Below are 24,366 nucleotides of genomic sequence, written 5' to 3'. Positions count from 1 at the left end.
CTGGAAATAACCAAGTACAATTAAAAATACATTCAGACAGACGTTCTCTTAAAAGAAATTAATTTACAATGCTTAATTCCCCCACACCTGTGAAGGCTTCTTCAATTTCTACCACACCATAATGAAAACCTTATTAAATATGACTGAAAATGTTACAAGAACTTGTCACATTTTGTATATGAAAACTACAACTTCACACAATCTTTCAGAACTTTCATGCAGGTTCAGAGTGACCATATACTCTAAATCTTGAAGACATTTTAACACTGCAAGCCCATGTTGTGAGAAGATAAGCTTCATCCTAGAACACAAGCACCTGCACTCAGTTGGAGAAGGAAGGAAGAGGGAGGACATGGGGCGTAGCTTTTGTGAACTAAATGTTTTTTTTTTCATACAAACTCATTACGGATGTACTTATATGTGCCATGATTCTCATCTTCATCGCAAGGCATAGTACTTAACATCTTCAAGAACTATGTGTCTTTCTACAGTACCCATTGTTACCATCTGTATGAGCAAACAGTCCAACTATCCATGTAACAAAAATGAGTATAAATGTACAAAGCTGGTGAATCACACTCATTGATTTTTTCCCCTCAACCATCACAACAATGTTCATATTACAAAACTTTCTTTAGCTGTGATGAATTCCTTGTCTAAACAGTTACTTTATCCTGTGAGCCCCTAAGAATTATGTCATGTGGATGTAAAGCCCGAAAGCTCTCCTGGGAAGAATGATTAATTCTATCCCCTGGCAGTGAAGGAGAATAAAGAATTTGCAAAGTGAGTTACAAAAGGACCCTACTACCTACTACCCGTCACTTGGATTTTCATGTCAAGTCAGGAACAAATGACAATTATCAAGTACCATCTTTGGAATTTAATATTTTTAAGACGGCCAGTGAGTTGCACAGATCTGGCTATAATGGTAAACTTAAATAGTGCATTTGATGAGAATGATGCTTCATCCACAACTCAACAACCGACTTGGTGCAGGCTGATGTAGGGAAAGCAGTACGTACTACTCTGCAGTACTGTAAAATCGTCACTTTGCTGGATAACCTCTGGGCAAAAAACAAAAATAATGCTCAGGTGTTTTGGAAAAGCAAAAAGTATAGCTACTTTAGAAACTTAATACTACATAAATACATATCAGGAGGCTGCAACCAAGGAAAGTGGGCCCAAAAATACCCTTTGCTATGATCGGGATAAAAGGTAGCATAATCATCCCCAAGCCCATAGAGGCATACAGTTTCCTCAACATCCACCTGAAGAAGTCCTGGAGTTTGCTAAAACATATAGATGACGAGAAAAAATAAACAGGAACATTGAGTAACTTCCAATCTGTTAAGTTTAACAGGGATAAACAAAATACTGTATTAAAGCCTTCTATTGTATTTAAAATTTTCCATGTCAGAGAGCCATGGAGAGCAAGGAGTCCAAAGACCAACTCTACCATAAAACCTGATGTCTTGCTGTAATTATCAGCCAGCAAATGTCCTGTTTCCTTGAAAGCTACTAGCCCCTCTGCAAGACTAACTTCCCAGTTTACACACAGTTCTAGAATGAGTATTGCCCTCAGTCTAAAAACATATCACCTTTGATAAGTTGTCAGAAATTGCACTCAGATTTTCATGCTAATTGCCAACTGGCCGCATTTGGAGAATTAGGGAGGTGTTTTACCTTCCACAAAATGATGTGCTGTTCCTTATTTCATAATGTCATGGACCTCATCACCTGATGCCACCAATGCCATGCATCTGGATCTGGATCAAGATTACATCCACAACATCCAAACCTTCAGGTTCCAGAGCATGCTCATAACTAAAAGCAGATGCAAAAAATAATAGATTCTGAAAACTCAGTGTTTGATTTGCGACTGACACCACTTTTGAACAAATATTATCACCCCTCATCCCGATGAGGGAACTAACTGCTTCCATGTCCATGACCACTTCCTTGTTATTAACCCTTTTACTATTTTCTTTCAGGTTTCATTCTATTTAATTATGACATCATTTCTCTCTCTCTCTTTCTCTCTCTCACACCAACCCCTTCACCTTTTTCCCCAAGGGCTATCATTACAATCTAAATGGATACTTACTGTCACAGAAGCCCAGGATTTGTACATTTGTAGTACCATCACAAAATTTGGACCCTGAGGTAGGGGTGTAAGAATACTACCACCGTAGGTTCTGCGTGTTGTAAAAGGGGACTGAAATGACAACTGCTGCCTTGCAGTCTTACTTTTTAGTAAAAGGCTAGGCCCACTGCCAATAACTGTGGAACTGCTACCTTACAGTCCTACTTTTTAGTCAAAAGGCAAGGCCCACCGCCAATACCTGTGGTTGATGAAAGCAAGGGCATATGGTCGTAAGTCGTAAAAACCTTTGCCAAACAATAAACCATATGCCCTTGCTGTCATCAACCACAGTTATTGGCGGTGGGCACGACCATATGTCCTTGCTGTCATCAACCACAGTTATTGGCGGTGGGCCTTGCCTTTGACTAAAAAGTAGGTCTGTAAGGTAGCAGTTTCCACAGTTATGGCAGTGGGCCTAGCCTTGTCCACTGCCTTCCTTACAACATCAACATCAGGCAGTGGAGAAGGCACATCAAGCAACCCACCCCTTAATGTAGATAATGGTGGGAAAGAAGAAGAGTACCACACACAAAATTTAGCACAGAAGTCAAACCTAAACAATTTCCTTTCAATATCTAATTCCTCATGGATCATTGTACCAACACTGCTAACTCTATCCTGATGGTATATTTTTTAGAACCTCATCATTTGGTACTTAAATATGACCAACCAAACATCCTGCTGCTTCCAGTACCAAGAATAGGAGGCTTTACAAAACCAATAAAGCAAACTTTAAAAGTGTGATTTGCTGTAATAAGGGGAAGAAAACTGATGTCTTGGGACCAAAAACTGCTCAAGACTTCTAAGCTGAAAAGCTGGGGAGATTTTGGTAGAGCTATTGTTGACACTGCTGTACCTACTGATGGGTTTAGAGTGTATACACATTGATAGTTCCACTCCTTCAGCCTGTAAGCGAAAAGACTGCATGTGTCTGGGACATTAATACCACAAATAAGGGCATGACTAATGGGGTTGTGATGAATTAATTAGTACTTTAAAAAAATAAAATCGGAATAAAATAAATTAAATAAATAAATTGACATGCCTCACCTACGTACAATACACTTTTGAATAAATTATGACTTCATATTATGTGGTAAAAAGACAGGACAGTACAACACAATCATTTAGATGACCAATAAGTAAAAGCCTTGTAATCAGTATATCATTAATATAAACATTATAAAAACTTTTTTTTTATCCTTGCAGCTCCCTATAAAAGCTGACTTTAGTTAAAGAATGGGAGTTTTGTATTCAAATTTCTATTAATAAATATTTTATCAGTATAAAGCAAACTTTTTAATTCAAAATGTTAAATGCAATTGTGATTTACAATATGTAAAGTCTTTGCCTTTACCACTGGCCATGATGAAATGCAACCCAATCCTGCAAGCAGGGTTGAAATACTCAGTCAGCTAAGCTGTGTGGGTAAAAACAGCACAGTACTGAAGTGTAATCAGCCACATACTAAAGGTGCTCATATTTAAATACATTAGGAAGGTCAAATGATATTAATATTCAAAGGGTGTACTACTACGTATACACACACAAAAATCAGCCACAAGATACAAATCTGGATATATAGGAACACCTCAATTTAACAGACTTCTCTATACTGAATGTTAAGTATAAAGTGCAGGATAATTTCGGTTAGGAAATATGTATGTCAATTGCTGGTAGCTGCAAGATTTCTAGAAAATATTCTAGTTCAGGCAATGATACAGGGTCTTGTTACTTTATGAACTTTGTTTGAAGAGCCAGAACCCCTCAGCATCTCTTAGGCTGAGGTGCTACCATACTTCAATTGCTATATACTTTGGGAGAACAGGAGTGTTTTAATGTCAGAACTACAGTGTCATTGTTGGGCAATGTCAGGAACCTTGGGTCATAAAAAGTAAACAGTAATTGAAAAACTTTGTACTCCACCAACCTTATCTGCATCATTGTTTGGTTTGCAGGCAAGTTTGAATTCTGGACCTTTAATCACCTTCTCGTACTGACCTCCTAGGAGTCCGTGTTTGGCTCTATAGGCACAACCAAGGCAGGCTGAATTGGCTATTTCCTGAAACATGAGGAATGTACGTATGGGTGGAAAAGATTTACCGTTATATATGTGAGAAAACATTGCTTAATGACTGAATAGACTGATCCACTTCTAGAAAATAAGTTAACAAAACATTTGATTATTGATTCACCTTAAATGATAATAAGTAATCTTCTATTAACATACCATTGTGTACACAGGAGTGTTGAAGACGTCTGCCAAGACCTGCAGGAGGCTCTTGTTATTGGAAGCTCCTCCTGTAGCCAAAACCCGAGAGCTGCTACCTGCAATACCAGTTACAATTCTTACAGTTAATGTTTGGTAAAGCTTTTCCTTTTGGATTACGAACATCATGAGAATAGGATTCCTACAATATGTAAAATTAATTCCTTTATCATGAATAGAAAAGACTGAAAACTTCATCAATTCCGAAGGCATTCATCACTTCCTGTACTTGCACAAAAATTTTAAGTGATAAACTTACTACAAATGTGAATAATTCTCATATATGTGATGGGAAAATTTTTTAATAGGGCCAAGTGGTAATCCACAAGCAGTTATTATTAATTCACCTGTATTGTAACCCAAGTTCTCTGCATGAACACGCTTGGCTAAAAACTGTCCCTCGACCAGTGCCCGAACTTCTACTTCTCGACTTGTATAACGAGAGACTGCTTCATCTGCCTTATTGAATCGAAAGATCCCCTCCAACTCGGGAGTAATCTCTGGCTTATGGTAATACATACCTACAAAAAAATTCAAATTGCAAATTAGAACAGAATCTAAATTAATACATGGTACAACATGAGAACAAATTCAAAAAGAGAAATTCTACAAATACATTTGTGCTGGCTTCTCATTTACTAGCCCAGTCTCTTTGTGTTTCCTGAAATAACAGTTCTCTAGCAACAGTCAGCATTAGCTACAGTATTTGCTTCCTGCTTTTCTTAGATATTTTAGGATTTTTGGTGGTTTACGTTAGGCACACTGAAACGGATATTGACAGTAAAATGTTTGAAAGGTGTAACAGGAGGAAAACCTTGCAGTTGCACTATGAATCAGGTGTTAGAAGAGGGTGGAAATTATGATGGAAGACAGAGGATATGAAAGGAAGTACAGTAAAAGGAACGAAAGGGGTTGCAGCTAGGGGCAGAAGGTATGCTGCAAAGAAGTGCACCACATGAGGTGCACTAAAGGCACTACCCACACCCCCCCCCCCACAATGGGAGGTACTTAAGGGATCTTTTATATATGTATTTGAGATTAGTTACAACTGCACTGCAAACAAAGTTTTGAGTTTATCTCACCTTGCAATTCTCCAATCTTTTGTTATTTTTTTTTTTAATTCTGGGGCTTTTCCTATTTAAGCACTGATGAACAGGTGCCTCAGCAGGTCTACTACTGTACCATTCATTTTTTTTTTATTTTTTGGCTTCAATTACAAGGTTGTTCTTAATTAACTTTTTACCTTAAGATAAACTTCAACTTTGAAACTAACATACAAGGAAATTGAACAAGCAATGGTGATGTAAAATACAGATGTATAAACTCAAAATACGTATCTCTTCTATAAAGCTACACTACAATACCTATGTTGCCGAAATTTCCTCGTTGGGTCATATCTAACAACTGGTTGAAGATGTCCCATGAACCATCTGCATTTTCATCTCTTATTTTTTCTCTTGTTAGTGATCCATTCTTGAAGCTGCAAAAGAAATCAAATATGTAGTAATACAGAAATAATGAACATGGGATTATAACACTTAGGGTCCTTAGGCCAATTAACACACAATAGATACAAAGATTTTAGAACTTTTTAAAAGAATCAATAAAAAATAACATCTTTGCATAGTAAATGTAAAGGGTTATGCACAAGCAAAATTAGACAATAAACATATACGTAGTATGTACTGAGATTACTATAAAAGTAATTTGCATATAATGATTCTGAATCTATTCCAGAAATAAGTCAAGGCCTACTTGAATTATAAATTCTCTCATATAGCAATAGTATTTGCATACTGCGGTACATACTTCACATTTTGAGCTAACTGACATACTCTGACAATTATAACAATTTAAAACCAACCATAAGAGAGCCATGTAAGCTTTACTGTTCACTGGATTCACAAAGACATGCCCTTCTAGTTTAGGCGTTGGGGTGTCGAGCCAAAGAAATACTGTGTCACTAGTGCCCAGGCTAACAGCAACATCGCCCTTCTCCAGACACATTCCTGGGGAACAAATATATCCCAAAACATTAACCTGTCAACCAAGTAATGATATTTTATAATTATACAGTTCAGACAATCTGGAATAAAACTTTATTGTACACTGTTCCTGATCAAAATACAGTACAGTATAACAATAGGGACTTTATCTTTTCAATATCTATATAAAATAATCACAAGAAAACACAACATTATAACATTAATACAAACTATACTGTTGATACATGTATATAACTTGTATTACAGAAGAATTACATCAAACTAAAAGATACCTCAATCTTGTAAAGTATAAAAATATTGGAGTGGCAGACTATACTATGGAATGGAATATGGAGTTAGGCCAAAGGCCAAGCACTGGGACCTATTAGGCCATTCAGCGCTGCAAAGGAAATTTAGAGTTGGAGGTTTGTTAGGAGAGGTGGATAGCAAGGTGGATGACAGATAATATGAATGGAGATACAGTAAAAGGGATGAAAGGGGTTGCAGCTAAGGGACGAAGGGACGCTGCAAAGAACCTTTAGTAATGCCTACAGTGACCTCGTGAGGTACACTGATGGCACTACCCCCTTATGGGCCAGACTATACTATGGTAAGATCATTTTTCACCAATACCAAACATAATGGCATCAATGGTTCTATAATGACAATTGCTGTTTTTTTGGTAAGGAAAGTAAGGACAAGTTATCAATAAGTAAAATAATTTACTGGCTAAAGAATGAATTATTAATCAACTTTCCAACTTTCATTTCAATCATGCCTCTACCTCCATAAGCACTCCATAACCTACTGAGAGTTCATCACTGATCTCTTGGACAAACATTTTGCATGTGTCAAAAAATCCCAATCGTGCAGCCTGTTCTTTCCTCTCTTCAAATGAAAGATATAATTTCCCAGTTTTCCAAATTTTCTGGACTTCACTTACACCGTGGCTACCGTTCCAAAATGTGGTAAGTGGAAATAAAGAAATCTCAAACAGTTCTAATAAAATGGATATAAATATCAGTCAATTCTAACTGCAGTTTCATCCACATAAATCACAAAAATAAATTCTTAATGGAGACAGAAGTATATCAATGGAGACATCTTTAGACTCCTCAAACAAACTTCAACAATCTTCACCAAACAAAAACCACAACCTTAATACCATAAAAGACTGACAAATATTTCCATCAATCAGGACATATTGTTGAATCACAAACCATGAAGGAATGGCTAAAGAATTGTACTAACAATAATCTTCCAAGTCCTGATCCTGCCTTCAGTGTCTAGCAACCATCAAACAAAAATAGAAAATTCTTCAGCCTAACAAAGTTATCAGTAAATTAGCAAAGTTTTGATTAAATGGACAACTTTAAAATAGTAATGTAAATGTTGGTTTTCTTTCACTTTATGTTGGGTTCTTATACACTGAATTACTGGTGTATTTCTTGTAGCACTTCATTCACATAGAATGATATACCAAAATACTACAACCAGGCTTCTGGATTTGAGTCATACCCTTATGTGTTTATGGTGAAAACTGACAATTAAACTCTATCATTCATAATACGACTATGATTCTTTTCTATTTTCCTTCACTATCCATACTATTTGTTTTTCAGCTTAATCTTGAATTTCAAATGTTTGTTCAATATCAGATTATTTGCAGAATTTCTTCATACAGTAGTAAACTGCTGTACCATATTTCATAATAGATCTCCTGAGTGGTTGCAATACTCCATCACCAATGAGTTAAATTCTAACTTGCAATGAGTTCTTGAATGTCTAATTCAGCTACATACAAATCCTTAAAAAGTTCTAATAAAAACTGCATAAAATTCTTTACAATCTAAACAATGAGTAACAATGCACAGCAGTTTGAAAAAGAAAAAGGACACCACAATCTACAATCAATATACAAGATATAATTCAAGTTACTTCCCAAAAAATTGGTAAACCATTTAATAATAAATATTCCCAAGAACTTTTCATATGGTTATGAGGAAGTGGTTAACTCAAAATACCTAAGAAATTGATTACAAGAAACTACACTAGTCTCAGATATTCTACACATTCAGGCCAGCCCTTTTAAAGTTACGGATTAAACTCAAGAATGATATAATCAAACTACAGGAATAATAATCATCTAATAATATACAGACTTTACTTTCCTGCATGCTACTTGGCATCATTTAAGCTTTGTCACTGTCCTGAGTGAGACAGCAGCTAAACAAAAGACTTGACCTCTCTCAACATGAAAACCTTAAAAAACAGAAAAAAGGAAAGAATATCATTTCAGCTTTCAAGAAATTCTATATTGAATAATACACCTTCCCTCCTTATTCTATTTCTAGTTTATAGGTATTAGTTAACCATAAAAAATGCCAACTTATCTTACCAGCTAAGGACGCAGGATTATCCCCAGTGAAGGCTATCACAGCACAGTCTGGATTAAAGCTATAGCGGTCAACAAAATATGAAGCAATTGTACCGAGCTTCTCACAAGCAGGAACAGGCTGGCCGAGTTTCTCTGCAAGATCAGGGGCACATGCCTGCAATATCAATGACTCATAAATCCTACTAGGGACCTCAGAACTGATCATTCAAGTTTGAACTATGTCTAAAGAAAGACCAAGAGAAGTGTTCTATTAAATTATTTTAAAGACATAAAACTTTTAAAAGTGAAATTATGGTGGATTTCTATAAAAGAACATCATTTAACTAACTTCATAATGTGATAAATGCACTTTAAATTTTTGAAATAAACAATACAGCAGGGGGCTGGATATAAGATAAAAGTAAATACTGTGCCTACTAGGACCTGTCAGTAGAGCAAAGACATTAAAAAATCAGCAAGCACGGCCAATGGATACTATTTAGCCTAGCACAAACACAGTGGCACACTCTGGGATCAGGTGTTTGACAGTAGTGTGTGTGAGCAAAGGAGAAAAGAGGGTCTAATCAAAGCTGCTTATGAACTGAAGGTTAAATTATCACATGAGGTTATGCCCACAAACTTGACTAATGATATCCTTAACAGTGTACAGTACTTGCTTTTTGCTGGAATTGGAAAAGAATCATCGAACAAGCAAACAATTTTATGTTGGCTATGATTTTGTATTCACTTTGAATTGTATATCCTGTGATCTTTAATCATCTTGTACATCTACTATCCCCATGAAATTATTTGTGCTATTTGCATATCACAGTCCAGTACAGCCTACACACTTTGTCCCTGCTGAATACATATGCATCCTTTGTGAAATAACATGTGCCTGCTCTGGTTTTATTGTTTTTCAAAAATACTTTAATGAAATCACTCAGTCTGCTTACTGACTTTCCATGGTATGAGACTAACTCTGACTGAATATTTTCACTAGGTGTTGTGTACTGTAGTGTGTATTTAAACAAGCTTTATAAACAAAGACACTACAATTCAGTTTACTGTGACCCAAATGGTAAAACTGCTGTGCAGATTTCGTGCTAGTTGGTCAGTCATGTGTTTGACAACACATTGCATTGAGAGGCAGACTGAAATAATGAATACAGGCCAACTGCTGAAGGACTCACTGGAGTTGCAAAGCACAAAGTATTTCACAATAGCTACATATCATCCCTTTTTTTGGCAAAACAACAAATATCCATTTTTTCACATTTTTTTTTAGTTATCTGCATCAACTGTGATTTTATCACCGACTTCTTTTTTCAGCAAGAATTCTGTCTCTTTCAACATCCAAGATGTATGATACGAGACACACATTTCACTGTAAGCTGAAACAGGAGGCCAATGAAAAAATCACCGTCAATGCAGATAATTTTAAAAAGTTGACAAATGCATATTCAACGCAGCCAAAAAGGGGATGATATTAAACTGGACGAGGGGCATGATGGTTTAAACAGCCACCCTCCCCAAGACTCACTATCCCTGACAGACTGTAATGGCTACAACAATGGCTTCAAAATCTACCTAATCCTTTGACATCATCAGTTGTTCAGTTTGCTGGGGGAGAGCATGGCATTACGTATTAACAAAATGGTAGTTGCAAAAGCCACTACAAAAAAGGGAACAGGAACTTTACAGTCATCCTTTCTTTCAATAACTGAAGCAAATAGGCTAAGAATCTTGTGAGCTCTGGAGATGTCAACCACTCGTACCATTTTAAGCCCTGAAAGGGATCATGGACATGCTGCCGACAAGGTACGCTGTTGTGCTGCTCAAGGAGAATAGCTGATAATTGCCATAATTACATGCTATACTTGACCATACTTTCTGTGAATTGAAACATAACCAGGAGGGAAGTTTTTAAATTATATTGAAGGGCAAGGCCAGTCATCCTGATGGTTGGGTCTACATCTCATTTCCCAGAGTTGATATCAAAGGACAGCTGCATTCTCTGTACGATCCTCCTCCAATTAGATATGTTCTTAGGACTCCATGAAGGAGATTTCCAGATGTCAGTATCATACAAGACCTAAGAGCAACTGACTTTTGTCATATTGTACCTCTCACTGGGAACCAGGTATGTACCACCATTGATCCCTGAAGGAGGACAAGGGTGATCCCGCTCCTAAAACATGGTGGAAAGAGGAGATTGTACACAAAGTCCTGGCCTACATAAGAGAAGATCCTGGCCTATATAATGAGTAAAGAATTCTTTGAGACCTTGTTGAACTGGAAAATCCATTCACCAACATCTTACTAAAAAATGCATCAGAGTAATATGTAAAATAAGTGTAATTAATATCCTTTTCTAACTTTCATGTTTCAAAAGGTTTTGCTGGCAAGAAAAATCACATATGTACTGTATTTGCACTATACATGGTAACTTTGTTTACAAACTTTTGTCATTAACAGGGACCCCTAAACTTCAGTAAAAACTAGTTTAAAAACCGCAAGTAAATTTCCAATAAAAACTTGGCTGGCATGAAGGGTTTATTTGAAAAGGACAACAAAAAAATTAAAAGAAAATGAAATTCCACTTTTACAAACTAGGGAATGCTGGCATACTAATACTAATGATAGAACAATGAACACAAAATAAATCAGTATTTGCTGTTAAACAAGAGAGATTTCTTGTACTATACTGTATATACTATACTTTCTAAATATGGAATACTTACATCCAAACAAGCTTGGGACCAGGTCTTGGTATTTATATCCAAAAGGTTCATTCCAGATCCATCAGCATAATCAATTGGTGCATATTTACCAAGGAAGATCGAACAAGCAAAGCTGCTGACTAAAGAGATTCTCTGAAATAAATGAATTAAAAATAATAAAGACACCCGAATATGAATTTAAAAATTTTTTTTTTTGAGTTGGCAGGATCCACAGTGATTTTATCTTTGACATCCTGTTTCAGCTAAGCATCAAGTGTGCTTCTCTCACCATACATCCTGGATGGTGAGAGAGACACACCTGATAATTTATTGAAACAAGAAGTTAATGATAAAATCACTGTCAATGTAGATAACTTGAAAAATGTTTAAAATGCGCATTCGACACTGCCAAAAACGAACGACATATCATGAAACACTAACTTATGATAAGTTATAAACATACAAAATTCAAGTAAAAGAATATGTGGACATTAAAAGTGTGAATATCATTAATAACATACAATGATAGATGCCATTACAGTACTGACCTCAGTGCAGTTATAGGCCTCTTTCCGTTTCTGGTATATCTTAGCAATCTGGTTTCCTGTGAATCTCTCATATGCCCGTGAGCCGGTGATGTCTGACAGTTTCTGAATTTGTTGTGAAATTTAAGTAGCATTAGTTTGTAGTCTTAACATATTATTTACAAAATCATTAAAGTATTGAAAATTGCAATTCAATGACATTTTGTAATTTAGCAATTAACATATTTACCTTTTATATTTTGAATTTTGACATCCGTAGTATAGGATAATATACTATGTAACAAATTATCATCTATGTTTTTACTCCATCTTAGAGTACAAACACAAAACTGACGTGAACATACCTGAGCACCACCAACTTTTTCCTCCAGCTCTCTACACTGAGGAGTGGTGGAAGAGTCCATCCAAATGGGGGAATCTGTAATGCTGAAAGCCATGGCCAACTGATCGTGAAGAAATCGCTCTGGCTGCAAATCTTCGAGCAGTTTGCTGGAACCTTTCCTCCAGTATACACTACCATGTTGCTGTTGGCATGAACACAAATCCATTGAATGTTTCCCATAACCACTGCCAATACACATTATAACAAAGAATTACCAACAGCATCACATATTCAAAAGTTCACGATATCTGGTCAATTTGGAGACTACAACAAAATCTGTTTTTCAAACACAAGACAGTATTAGACTTGACACTGCAATTGACAGATACTATACCTAGGATTTACACAAAGGCTGTCATGACTAAATAAAGAAAATTATGAAAGAATAACTTAAGAGGTTACATGTCAAACATGATACTATCAAAGGTAAAAAATTAATGTAATCTTAATGATATAGTACAAGTAAATAAAAAAATATACAGCAATTTTATCATTATCCTTACTACCAAAATAAAAAACCTTACCTGTCCAGTGCCAGAGAGAGCAGCAATGGATGAGAAATCAGCTCCAGCAACCCGAAGTTTGTCCATAAGCATGTCTAAGGCCTTAACCCACATGATCGAAGGAGCTGTTACAGTCACGTTGTCATCTCCAACGTTAACACCACCATGGGTTCTAAGGAAATTTTAAGTACTTCTCTAAGATATCATCAAAAACAATGTAACCAGTACAGTTCTAAGGAGAAAAATACTGTTGTAAAGTAATAAAAATACTAAAAGGTAATATAGTTATGTATATGTAACTCAAACTACCAAAAAATCAAGGTACATTACTGAGAAGCTAAACTGAAAAATACGATGACAGAGCAAAAGACCCTCTACAAAGTATATGAACAAAACTCAGCCCACCCTCAAACAAAAGCTGTTACAAAATGACAAATTTTTAATCAATTTGTATTTTCATAGCTAACAAACCTTCAGTCTTAACCACAGGAAAGATTTTCTAGTGCCAGCTGGAAGCTGGTTAAAAATGGAGCAGTCTGATGTATTGCCGATACAAAAGAAGCCAACGACGCTTGGTCATCCAAAGATGGTGTCGTCTCCTTTCTTTTGTACTGGCCCTTCCCATATAACTTCATCCACTATTCCACCGACCAACCACGACAAACTGAACTAGGATTAGTAATAGTACATACGTTTTCTCTGCACCTATTACACGTTGGATGTGGATCTGTAGATACCGATATTAAAAATCTTGAACAAGGAAACCCACTCACTCCAAGGTATTTCCTTTGTCTCTTGCGAGAACCCGAAGAAATTCCGTTGGTGAAGCAAAATTCTCCATCTCACAACGTACACACACCTAGTAGATCACACCCACACTGAGATGACCCAGAGAGAGCCCAGAGAGAGAAAAAAGAAAAAAAAGGAAAAAAAAGAAAATATGAATAAAAACGGGCAAATTAAACCAACTTTAAATCAGATAGAAAGTAATCACGTCCTATCTTAAAGGCTGTAGGAAAGTAACTGATAGGTCAGGGACACCAAGAGCATTCTGGGAACTACAATGCCAATAGTCCCTGGATTTCACAAGTTTTGTTTTAATTCTACCGGTTTCCAGCTTGGTACTAGTACTATTATCTTAATGTTAAGACCAAAGGTTTGTTTCATATATGAACAAACAATCAAAGACTGTAAATGCAAAGAATCTGTGGCATCTGGCATCCGATGGATAGTTGAGGTGAAAGCACATCGAGATAGTGCAGTGAATCCAGGAACGCACGTTTTTCTTCCAACCCAGGATGAAACATAAGAGCAGCAGCTAAAGGAGGGCAGTCAACATTAAGACCTCAGGTTTGTTAGCTATGAAAAACTGAAATTGATTAAAAATTTGTCATTTATTTATACACGAAAATGATATTGTTAGTATACAAAAATAAAGTTTTGTACATACTTACCCGGCAGATATATACTTAGCTTATGTCTCTGACGTCCCGACAGAATTCAAAACTCGCGGCACACGCTACAGGTAGGTCAGGTGATCACCCTCATCCCGCCGCTGGGTGGCGGGAATAGGAACCAATTCCCGTTTTCAGACCAGATTTTTCTCTTACGCCTATCTCCTGAGGGGAGGATGGGTGGGCCATTCATCGATATATCTGCCCGGGTAAGTATGTACAAAACTTTTATTGTATACTAACAATATCATTTTTGTACAGCAACTTCCCCGGCAGATATTATACTTAGCTGATTGACACCCTTGGTGGCGGGTAAGAGATAGTTACTCAATATAAATAACAATAAAAAAACAAAAGGAAACAACATCTGTTGTAGGTCATAAATATACTTATTAAAACCTTCCTTGGTTCCTACCTTATTGGGCAGAAGACTCATGATTACCTGTCTATGAGTTCTGCTTTGCCTGAAGAGTTTCAGTGGGGATGAGACCTGACACTGATAGCTCTTCGGATCGTGTCAATGGGGGCGAGCCCGCTTACTTGACAGAGCCTTGTCTTGGATCATACAATGGGGGGCTGGCCCACTTACATGGTAGAGCCTTCACCTTTGTCGTATCACGGGGGGGGGACTAACCCTCTTACATGACAGAGCCTAGGTCCAATCACTAAACAAGGAGCACGAAAACCAATCCCGACCACCTGACCACACTACATTTGTTAACACTACGATTTGAAAGGAGCATTCCCAAGACTCCTTCCAATCGACCATAAAAACACAACACCAAAAAACGTTTAAAAATACTAACTTAACTAACTATAAAGGATTAGGTTCAGCTCCTTGCCCCAGCAACGAATCCGCAGACACGAACGGTCGAGAGAGAAGCACTTGTCATAAGTAGACTCGCACGTCTCTTAAGTAATTTGATGCAAACACCGAATTGCACCTCCAATAGGTGGATTCGACAAGAGTCTGTATCGACATATTCCTATGATACGCTAAAGAGGTAGCTACAGCTCTGACCTCATTTGTGCTTTGACTCTGTAGAAGCCTTAAATGTTCCTCTTCACAGGAAGCATGCGCTTCTTTGATAACGTCTTTAATAAAATACGCTTGAGCATTCTTAGAAATCATCCTCTTAGGATTTCTTACGGAACGGACCAAAGGCTATCTACATTTCCACCAAGTAGCTTCTGTCTCTAGGTAGAACTTGAGGATCCTGACTGGGCACAATGTCCTCTCTAAGTCTCTCCTACCAAAGAGGACAGTCCTTAATCTCAAAAGTCCTTGGCCATGGTTTAGAAGGATTTTCGTTCTTTGCTAAAAACGGGGATTAAAGGAGCATACTGCAGAATCTTCCTTATTAAAGCCCACAGTTCCTTCTAAAGCCTGAAGTTCACTAACTCTCTTAGCAGCGGCTAGTGCAAAGAGAAAGAGAGACTTTCTAGTCAAGTCTCTGAATGAGGAATTTGAGGAGGTTCGAATTTCTCGGACATTAAATATCTAAGGACCACATCCAGGTTCCAACTAGGTGGTCTTATAGTCTTGGCCTTCGAGTTTCAAAGGACCTTAACAAGTCATGCAGATCCTTGTCTTCCGAGATATTAAGGCCTCTATGTCTACAAACAGATGAGAGCATGCTTTTATATCCCCATTATTGTGGTAACGGCCAGATTGCATTTCTCCCTCAAATAAAGGAGAAAATCCGCTATTTCATTTACAGAGGTACTGAAGAGGATACTTTCTGGGACTTCCGGCCCATCTTCGGAACACCTCCCACTTCGACTGGTACACGCGAAGAGTTGAAGGTCTTCTGGCTCTAGCAATTGCCTTTGCAGCCTTGCGTGAAAACCCCCTCGCTCTGACGAGTCCTTCGACAGTCTGAAGGCAGTCAGACTGAGAGCGGGGAGGTTTTTGTGGTATCTGTCGAAGTGGGGCTGTCTGAGAAGATCCTTTCTTCGCAGTGGAAGGGCCCTCGGGAAATCTATCATCCATTCCAGTACCTCTGTGTACCATTCTTGGGCTGGCCAGAATGGGGCGATGAGGGTCAGTTTGGTCCCTCCGTCGAAACGAACTTCCTTACCCACCTCTCCTATTATCTTGAAAGGAGGAAAAGCGTACCCGTCGATCCCCTTCCAATCCAGAAGGAGACCGTCCACTGCAACTGCCTTTGGATCTGAAATCGGAGAGCAGTAGTTCTCCAACCTCGCATTCCAATTCGTTGCGAACAGGTCGATATTGGGTCTCCCCCAGAGGTCCCAAATCTCGTCGCACACTTCTGAATGCAGAGTCCATTCCGTAGAAAGGACCTGATCTCTTCTGCTCAGAAATCTGCTCTCACGTTCTTCCTCCCACCTGGATGAAACCCCTGGTTAGAAGAGTTATTCGCCGTTCCTCGGTCCAAAAGAATAAGCTCCTTTGCTTTCTCGAACAGGGAGAAGGAGCGAGTCCCTCCCTGTTTTCCTTTATATAGGCTGTAGCTGCTCGTGTTGTCCGAATTCACTTGCAACACGGAACCCAATACTTGAGGTTCGAAGTGAACGAGAGCTAGATGGACTGCTGCCAGTTCCTTGCTTGTTTATATGCCAGGACACCTGTTCCCCATTCCAGGTGCCTGACACTTCTCTCGAGCCTAGAGTCGCTCCCCATCCTTTTTCCGAGGCGTCGTGAATAACACTAGTCGAGGGCTCGACAACGAAGGGAGAGCCCTTGATTCAATCTGTTTGGCTCTAACCACCCCAACTGAGGTCCTTTTTTTATGCTCTTCGAGAGCTGAAAGGAGTCCGAAAGCTCTTGGTGCTTCTGATCCCATTTCTCTTCTGAGGAAGAATTGTAGGGGTCTTAAGTGTAGCCTCCCTAGAGAAACGAACTGTTCCAACGAGGAAGGGTCCCAGAAGACTCATCCATTCCCTCGCGGAACATTGTTCTTTCTCTAGGAAGGTCGTCACTTTCTGTAAACATCTCTCCTGTCGTTCCTTTGATGGATACACACGAAAACCCCGAGAATCCATCAGAATCCCCAGATAGACAATGCTTTGCTGGGGATTCATCTGGGACTTCCCGAGGTTTAGTAACAGTCCCAAGGACTGAACTAGATCCAGTGTTAATTTCAAGTCCTCCAACAACGATCTTTTGATTGGGGCCCTGATCAGACCAATCGTCGAGATACAACGAGATTCTTACTCCTTCGATATGAAGCCAATGAGCGACATTCCTCATAAGACCCGTGAACACCTGAGGGCCCGTGGCAAGACCGAAGCATAGGGCTCGAAATTGAAAAACTTTGCCCTGTACCATGAATCTTAGGTACCTCCTGGACGAGGGATGGATAGGTTACATGGAAATAGGCATCCTGAAGGTCCAGGGACACCATCCAATCCCTGGACGAAGCGCTGCAAGAACGGAGGAAGTCTCCATCGTGAACTTCGTTTTTACAACGAAGCAATTCAGGGCACAATTACGTCCAGGACTGGTCCTCCACTGGTCCTGATGCTTTTGGTACAAGAAAAAGACGGTTGTAGAACCCCTGGAGATTGAAGGTCTTGCACCCTTTCTATCGCCTCTTTGTCCATCATTTTTCTTCTACTAGTTGAAGCAGGGCCTGGTTCTTTAAAGAATCTCGGTATCTTGCTGTTAACTCCCTTGGAGTTGTTGTTAAGGGAGGCTTCTCCCCTGAAGGGGATAAGGTATCCTCTCTCGAGGATAGAGAGGGACCAGTTGTCCGCCCCTCTCTGAGCCCAGACTTTCGCAAACTTCAGCAGTCTGGCTCCTACTGTAGTCTGGAGGACTACTTTTTCATTGTGGTTTAGGGAAGGGCTACGTGCTGATCTTCCTCTCTTAACCGGTCTCCTACTCCTAAGAGAGGGTCTAGCCGTCGTTCTCACCTCGAAAGGGTTGCTGAAAAGCAGGCTTCTCTCTTTTAGCCAAAGGTACTGCTGGTTTTAGTCTTTCGCCGACTGCGCAAGCAGATCCTGAGTAGCCTTTCCGGATAACGACTTAGATATATCTCTCACTGTCTCTTGTGGAAACAGGTGACTAGACAGGGGCGAATAAAGCAGAGAGGATCTCTGTAGAGGAGACACCGATTTCGTCAAAAAAGAACTGAAGACAGATCTCTTTTTAGGACTGCCGATCCAAAGAGAGAAGCCACCTCCGTAGATCCATCCATCAAGGCCTTATCCAGGCAAGAAAGTACACTTGTTTAAAACTTCCATCGAAACAAAGTCTGGATCCTGTGCTCTCTTAGCAAGAGCTCCCAAGGCCCAATCCATAAAATTAAAGACCTCAAGTGTGCGAAATAGACCCTTAAGTAAATGGTCCATTTCGCACATTCCCCATGAGGCCTTTGCCGAATGAAGAGCGCGTCTTCTAGACGCATCCACTAACGCTGAAAAATCAGCATCAGCTGAAGAAGGGAGGCCCAATCCCATTGGCTCTTTCGTGTCATACCAGACACCTGGCTTACCTGCCAACTTCGAAGGAGGGCAGGAAAAACCGTCTTGCCCGCTTCTTTTTAGAGAGGAGCCAGTTCTCCAAGCTCTTGATGGCTTTCTTCATCGAAAGGGTCGGATTCATTTTCACGAACGAAGAGGACTTGGAAAGCTTAGTGCTTGAAAGCAGTGATCCCGGCGAAGGAGGATCTGCAGGACGAAGAGAGTCACCGAACTCTTGAAGAAGCAGGGCTGCCAGTCTGTAATCGGAGACGACCGCATCTACAGGAAGTTCCTCCTCAGATACCTCTTCAAAGGTAGCATTAGGAGAAGAATGCCTCTTCGGAGAAGGAGTCCTAGAAGGAGAAGCCTTCTTTTCCTTTGAAGGAAGTTTGGTAGAGGCAGGAGGTTCGCTTGCTGCTTGAGTAGGGGAAGAGCTCGCATCTACAGGTACTCTATAAGGAGTAGGGCGAAGAATCCCGTAAACAGGCTCTTTTCAGGCTCTTGGCGCCTGTGAGGAGAGGAGCTAGCGTTCCATCGGTAGCGTCTATCAGGGCGCTACACGCCTTGGGGTAGAAAAACGTCTGCTCTCATCCTGGCTCCTGCCAGGAGAGGGGTTTACTTCCTTCCGAATGTTCTCGTAAGAAGGCAAACTCGTAACTCCTAAGGAAAGCCTAACAGGAGTAGAGCGTAGAGAACCCATCCTGCTCTTTTCAGGCTCCTGGCGTCTGCGAGGAGAGGCGCTAGCGTCCCGTTCTGGCGTCTGGAAGGAGTAAAACGCCTGTTTGAAGAATACCTTCTAACATCACGATGGCGCCTGCTAGGAGAGGCGCTAAAATCTCTCCGAGAACGTCTGGGGGGGAAGACTTCTTCTTCTCTCTCTCTGCGTCCCCGTGAATAACGGAGATTATCTTGTTCCTTAAGATAGCAAGGAGAGGCGCTTGTATCTCTCAGACAACGCCTATAAGGAGAAGAACATTCTTTACTCCTAAGAAGGGTTCGACTATCCTTGTCAGGAGAGGGCTTGCACCCTTATTCGGGGCGTCTAGACGAATGTGGGATCCTACTAGAGAAGCTCTTCTGGTCGGGAGTAGTAGATCGTTCCTGAAAGGGAGAGGCGTATCGTAACGGCTTGTTGGGGTTTGAGTAGCGCCTTCCAGGAGAGGCGCGCCTACCAGAGTCCGAACGCCGACTTGACGACCGTCTCTTAAGAGAGCTCTTTACTGGAAGAGAGACGTCTTCCTGCGAGAAGGCTCCTTAGACAGCGAGCCTACTAACGAGGATAGCTGCTCCTGCAGTCCTACCAAGAACTTCTTTGTAGAAGTACGAATTCCTTCCGGAGAAGAAACAGGAAGACTTCATCGCTCTCTTCTTCTGAGCGGGAGAATACTCCGGAAAAGGCTCTGGACTGGAGTCTAATCGTCTCCTGCAGGCGCCTTCCTGGCTCTCTTCAGAGGGCGCGACTTAGATGCGGAGCTCCATCCGCGTCTTGGAGAATAGTAGAATCCGAGTCGGACAAACACTTCCTAAGGACGCTTTGTCTATAGCTGTCCAAGGCAGCCTGGGACGAGCTTACAGGGCCTGCCGAAGGGACGCCTGACCGTTGGGAATACTCTACATCCCCCATTGCGGCTTTCGACATTCCTCCCTCCCTTGGGGTCATGGGAGTCTGAAAGAGGTCTAGGCCTAGGAGCAATGCGGAGTCGGTCAGACGCCCCTCCACTACACTGGGGACACTGTAACACTCACTGCACACTTCACTCTTACCTTCCATTTCTCGTAATTGCCTTTGCAATTTACGGATCGACGCTTCCATTGCAGCTTTCTCCGATCGAGACGAATCTACGATTTCGCTGCGGGGGGAAGGAGCTGAACTTGCGTTAGCAGAAGGAGAAATTACATTAGAAATAGAAAGATTGTCCTGATCCAAAGAGCAGGACCTACTTGAACTTTTAGCAGCTTTCCTAATTCTATCTTTCTCCAACTTATTTACATACGCAGTCAAACTCTTCCATTGAACTTCAGTCAAACTCAAACATTCGTCACATGTGTTACTAACTGAGCATTCATTCCCCCTACATTTAACACAAATAGTGTGAGGGTCCACCGCCGCTTTCGGCAGTCTCACCTTACATCCTTCTTTCACACAAACCCTAAAACGAGTTTCAGGCACAACATCAGCCATAATGAAGAATCCTAAGCAAATCCAAATAACGGTCCAAATCAGCGTATACCAAAGCCAAAGAAAGAATACTTCACCAAACAATCCTTAGCAAAGCAAGCAGAATTCCGTGCAGGAGGAACTAACAACGATGTGTCAGCACCGGCGACAGAAAAAAATCTGGTCTGAAACGGGAATTGGTTCCTATTCCCGCCACCCAGCACGGCGGGAGAGGGTGATCACCTGACCTACCTGTAGCGTGTGCCGCGAGTTTTGAATTCTGTCAGGACGTCAGAGACATAAGCTAAGTATATATCTGCCGGGGAAGTTGCATGTACAAAACAAACCTTCAATCTTAACAATAGGATAGACTCATACTTGGAGGGAGTTATGAGAATCCTGAACCGACTGGAGGTTTGGCACACCTGATAATTCTTCTTGGAATTGAGATTGCTAAAGAAGCCTTTGAGATGTTAGATATTTGGATACCTCCGTTCACTGGGTTCAAACACAAAGAAACATGACCAGATTCATTGCATTCATGGAAGTCCAAAAGAACTATATCTATTCAAGCAACAAACCATGTCAGCCACAAGAAAAGGGTTTGCCAGCACTCCCCACTCTCCTTGCTGGAGAAAGGAGTTTTAGCTACTGGAAGCTGATTTGCATGTTGCATGGAACATGAAAAGTGGTGTAACAGTATGACTGCAATGCTCACCTGCATCAAGCCAGTTCCAGCGCATGAAGTGTCTATTCTTCAAACTGCGAGCAAGAATGAAGAAAGAAGAAACAGGAAAGAAAAGAGGCCAGTCAATTCCCTCATTCCCTACTCCACACAACATCAAGATATAAACTGTCCCACCAGGGACATTGGACAAGTCACAATTGTTGAAGAGCCACCACTGGACCCTAGGAAAACATATCCAAGGATCTGTGGGCAACATTCTTCATTCAGAAGAAAGTGAAAGTGGTTAGAGGTAGTCATGAATCAGCATTCATAACCTATGAGCAGATAAGTACTTTAAAATGCCAGGGAGGATCATATTCCTCTGGTGTTATGCGCTTCTGTATGTACCCAATCAGTGGGAGAACTTGACAACGAGGAGATGACTGGCTTTAATTTACTGGATATCTCTCAATCTGGGATGACATTATCCTGTTGTTCTCTCTAAGGTTCCTAGGTAGGTCTCCTAGTGGGACCACTGACTTTGTTTTTGTTTAAGAATGCAATCTTTGAATGGCATAACCAGACCCAAATCCCATCTCTGTGATCCATATATTAATATTCAATCCAAAATATAAAGGAATTTAAAATACAGCAGTAGAGGGAGTATATTACATAAGTGGAACAGAATACTACATATAATGAAAATTGTATTTTAAAACTCATGTGATGCTTTTACAGTTGGTAAAAACTTAAAACCTGATACTGCAATATATATTTTTTTAAAAGTTATGACCATTTCATATTTTCCACAATTATAACTGGCAAAAGAAAGTCGAGATACATTATTCATACCTGTATTCTGGTAAGTCATTGTCAAATTGGACGGCAGCTTCCTGCAAAACCTCTAGACGATCATTCACAACAATTGCTTTCAACTGAAAATGTAATAGATAAAAGGTTAAAAGTCATTGAACCTGATTTCACTGTATGAATAGTTTTACAAATGTGACACCTAAAAAAAAAATCATTCAGCCAGACCAAATATATCGTACATAATACTGAGTTGATAAAATAATGGCACTGCATATGTTGCACGAGGATTTCACTTTGTAATGCTGAAAAGTACAAAAAATAAAAAACAGCAGGTAAAAAAACACTACACGAGGTTAGGTTAGGTTACGTTACAAGATACTTGTATACATGCAAGTACTCATTGGGCCCAAAGGAACTGGCACCCTAGGTCAGATTAGGATGTATCCGTATAACTACCACACAAAGATTTTCATGTTTTTTTTACCATACTCTCTATTTCTTGTCTCTTTTTGCATATGTTACCCTTCCCGTTAATGTAAATCACAATTCCACTTTTTCCCCAACCCAAAAACCCTTGTTTCTCCATGTGGTCCCCTCAAAACTGTATGTAGTAGTATCGGGTAAAGGAAACAATAAACTAAAGTAGTTCACACAACAAAGTAAAAATGTATATACCATAATTCAGATAGTCAAATAAATACATGTTTCATGACTTTGAGGCAAAATTAATTTAAGTTCATATTAGCTACATATGTTACCATCTAATCCTGCCTCTCTTGCTTTTCTGGATAGCCAACTCAGTCATCTTCATTCTATTTTTAGCTTGAAAATGCACCCTTATTCCTAAATCATTTCCACACCAGAGTGAGTTCATCCCCTTAATACATGACAAGAGCCTAGATAAAAATAGCCTGGCCTGGCCCACTGGGTAAATTATTAGCCTGACAGTAGTGGTGAATTTTGGAACAAAAACAATAAAATAAATAGGCTAACTATACTACTCATTTACAAGATAATCTGCCAGCATACATTAGCTAATTAGGTAGCCTAGTACCTATACATAAAAGAGTTCCACAAGCACATAGGTAGTATAGTAGGTATTATATTTTTCTTTTAGGGATAATATAGCTAGCTACAGGAAATTTAATGCAATACTACCTAGGTATACTACTACCTAAAGGACATACTAGTAGGAGGCTATAGGTAATTTCACAAATTTGCTTTAATACCTAATTGGAGAAAAACGCCGTCTTTTATGGTAGTAAACACAGTACTGTGGAATATTTTTGTAGAATTATCAAACAAGCAATCAGTCCATCTAGCCTACAAAACAATGGACACAAAACCGTCAGCTTACAAAACGCAAATTAAATATTACAAAACACGATTCTGTCCTCATAAACACCGAAGACGTGCCTTGCTTCAAGTCTTGAAAATTAACATCTCATTTACCTGCTGCGTGCTGAAATCGAATCCCAGGTAATTCTTCGGCTCTTGCGGCGCCATGCTGTTCGGGTCTTCGTTATCTGTCATACTGAGGCGGCGGCTGATTAGCAGGAAATAAGATAAGAAGAGGTGGACCTGTCACTGACCTTTCGATGACGGCGGGGGCCGCTGACTGAGTCGGAGTCCTGACACACCTGTTGTCGGGACTGGTTGATATAGTGGGCGTTAGCTTAACACTGTTTGATTACGATGTAAATAAAGTAGTGTATCTCAATTTTGTTCAGTTTTTCTACTCATTAAAGTGCATTTAAAGTTCGTAAATTTCAATATTAATATTTAAAATTTTAAATTAATAATATTTAATTCATATATTTTATCACATCTTTGTCAGATATTTAAATATATCAAATGTTTTTCGTTACACACTACTAAAATTCAGAGAGTTCTCAGTCACCCCGTAAACTATAGCT

General features: G+C 39.7%; 1 protein-coding gene across 1 annotated transcript in view; it reads right to left on the bottom strand.

Moving 5' to 3' along the window:
• The window catches only part of LOC135194849 (xylulose kinase-like), a 29,863-nt gene extending 5,777 nt beyond the window's left edge, over window positions 1-24,086 (bottom strand). Inside the window, exons 1-12 of the mRNA XM_064221033.1 lie at window positions 23,903-24,086; window positions 22,490-22,572; window positions 12,949-13,099; window positions 12,387-12,566; window positions 12,046-12,147; window positions 11,519-11,650; window positions 8,796-8,949; window positions 6,277-6,421; window positions 5,777-5,892; window positions 4,760-4,933; window positions 4,374-4,471; window positions 4,074-4,205 (exon numbers count right to left, since the gene is read on the bottom strand). Coding sequence (XP_064077103.1) covers window positions 4,074-4,205; window positions 4,374-4,471; window positions 4,760-4,933; window positions 5,777-5,892; window positions 6,277-6,421; window positions 8,796-8,949; window positions 11,519-11,650; window positions 12,046-12,147; window positions 12,387-12,566; window positions 12,949-13,099; window positions 22,490-22,572; window positions 23,903-23,983 — 1,548 coding nt within the window. The 5' untranslated portion in view covers window positions 23,984-24,086. The remainder of the gene's footprint in view (window positions 1-4,073; window positions 4,206-4,373; window positions 4,472-4,759; window positions 4,934-5,776; window positions 5,893-6,276; window positions 6,422-8,795; window positions 8,950-11,518; window positions 11,651-12,045; window positions 12,148-12,386; window positions 12,567-12,948; window positions 13,100-22,489; window positions 22,573-23,902) is intronic.
• Window positions 24,087-24,366: the final 280 nt, after the last annotated feature.

This window comes from Macrobrachium nipponense, chromosome 15 (assembly GCF_015104395.2).
Source record: "Macrobrachium nipponense isolate FS-2020 chromosome 15, ASM1510439v2, whole genome shotgun sequence".
Lineage (NCBI taxonomy): Eukaryota > Metazoa > Arthropoda > Malacostraca > Decapoda > Palaemonidae > Macrobrachium > Macrobrachium nipponense.
This window is presented reverse-complemented; position numbering and strand designations above follow the sequence as displayed.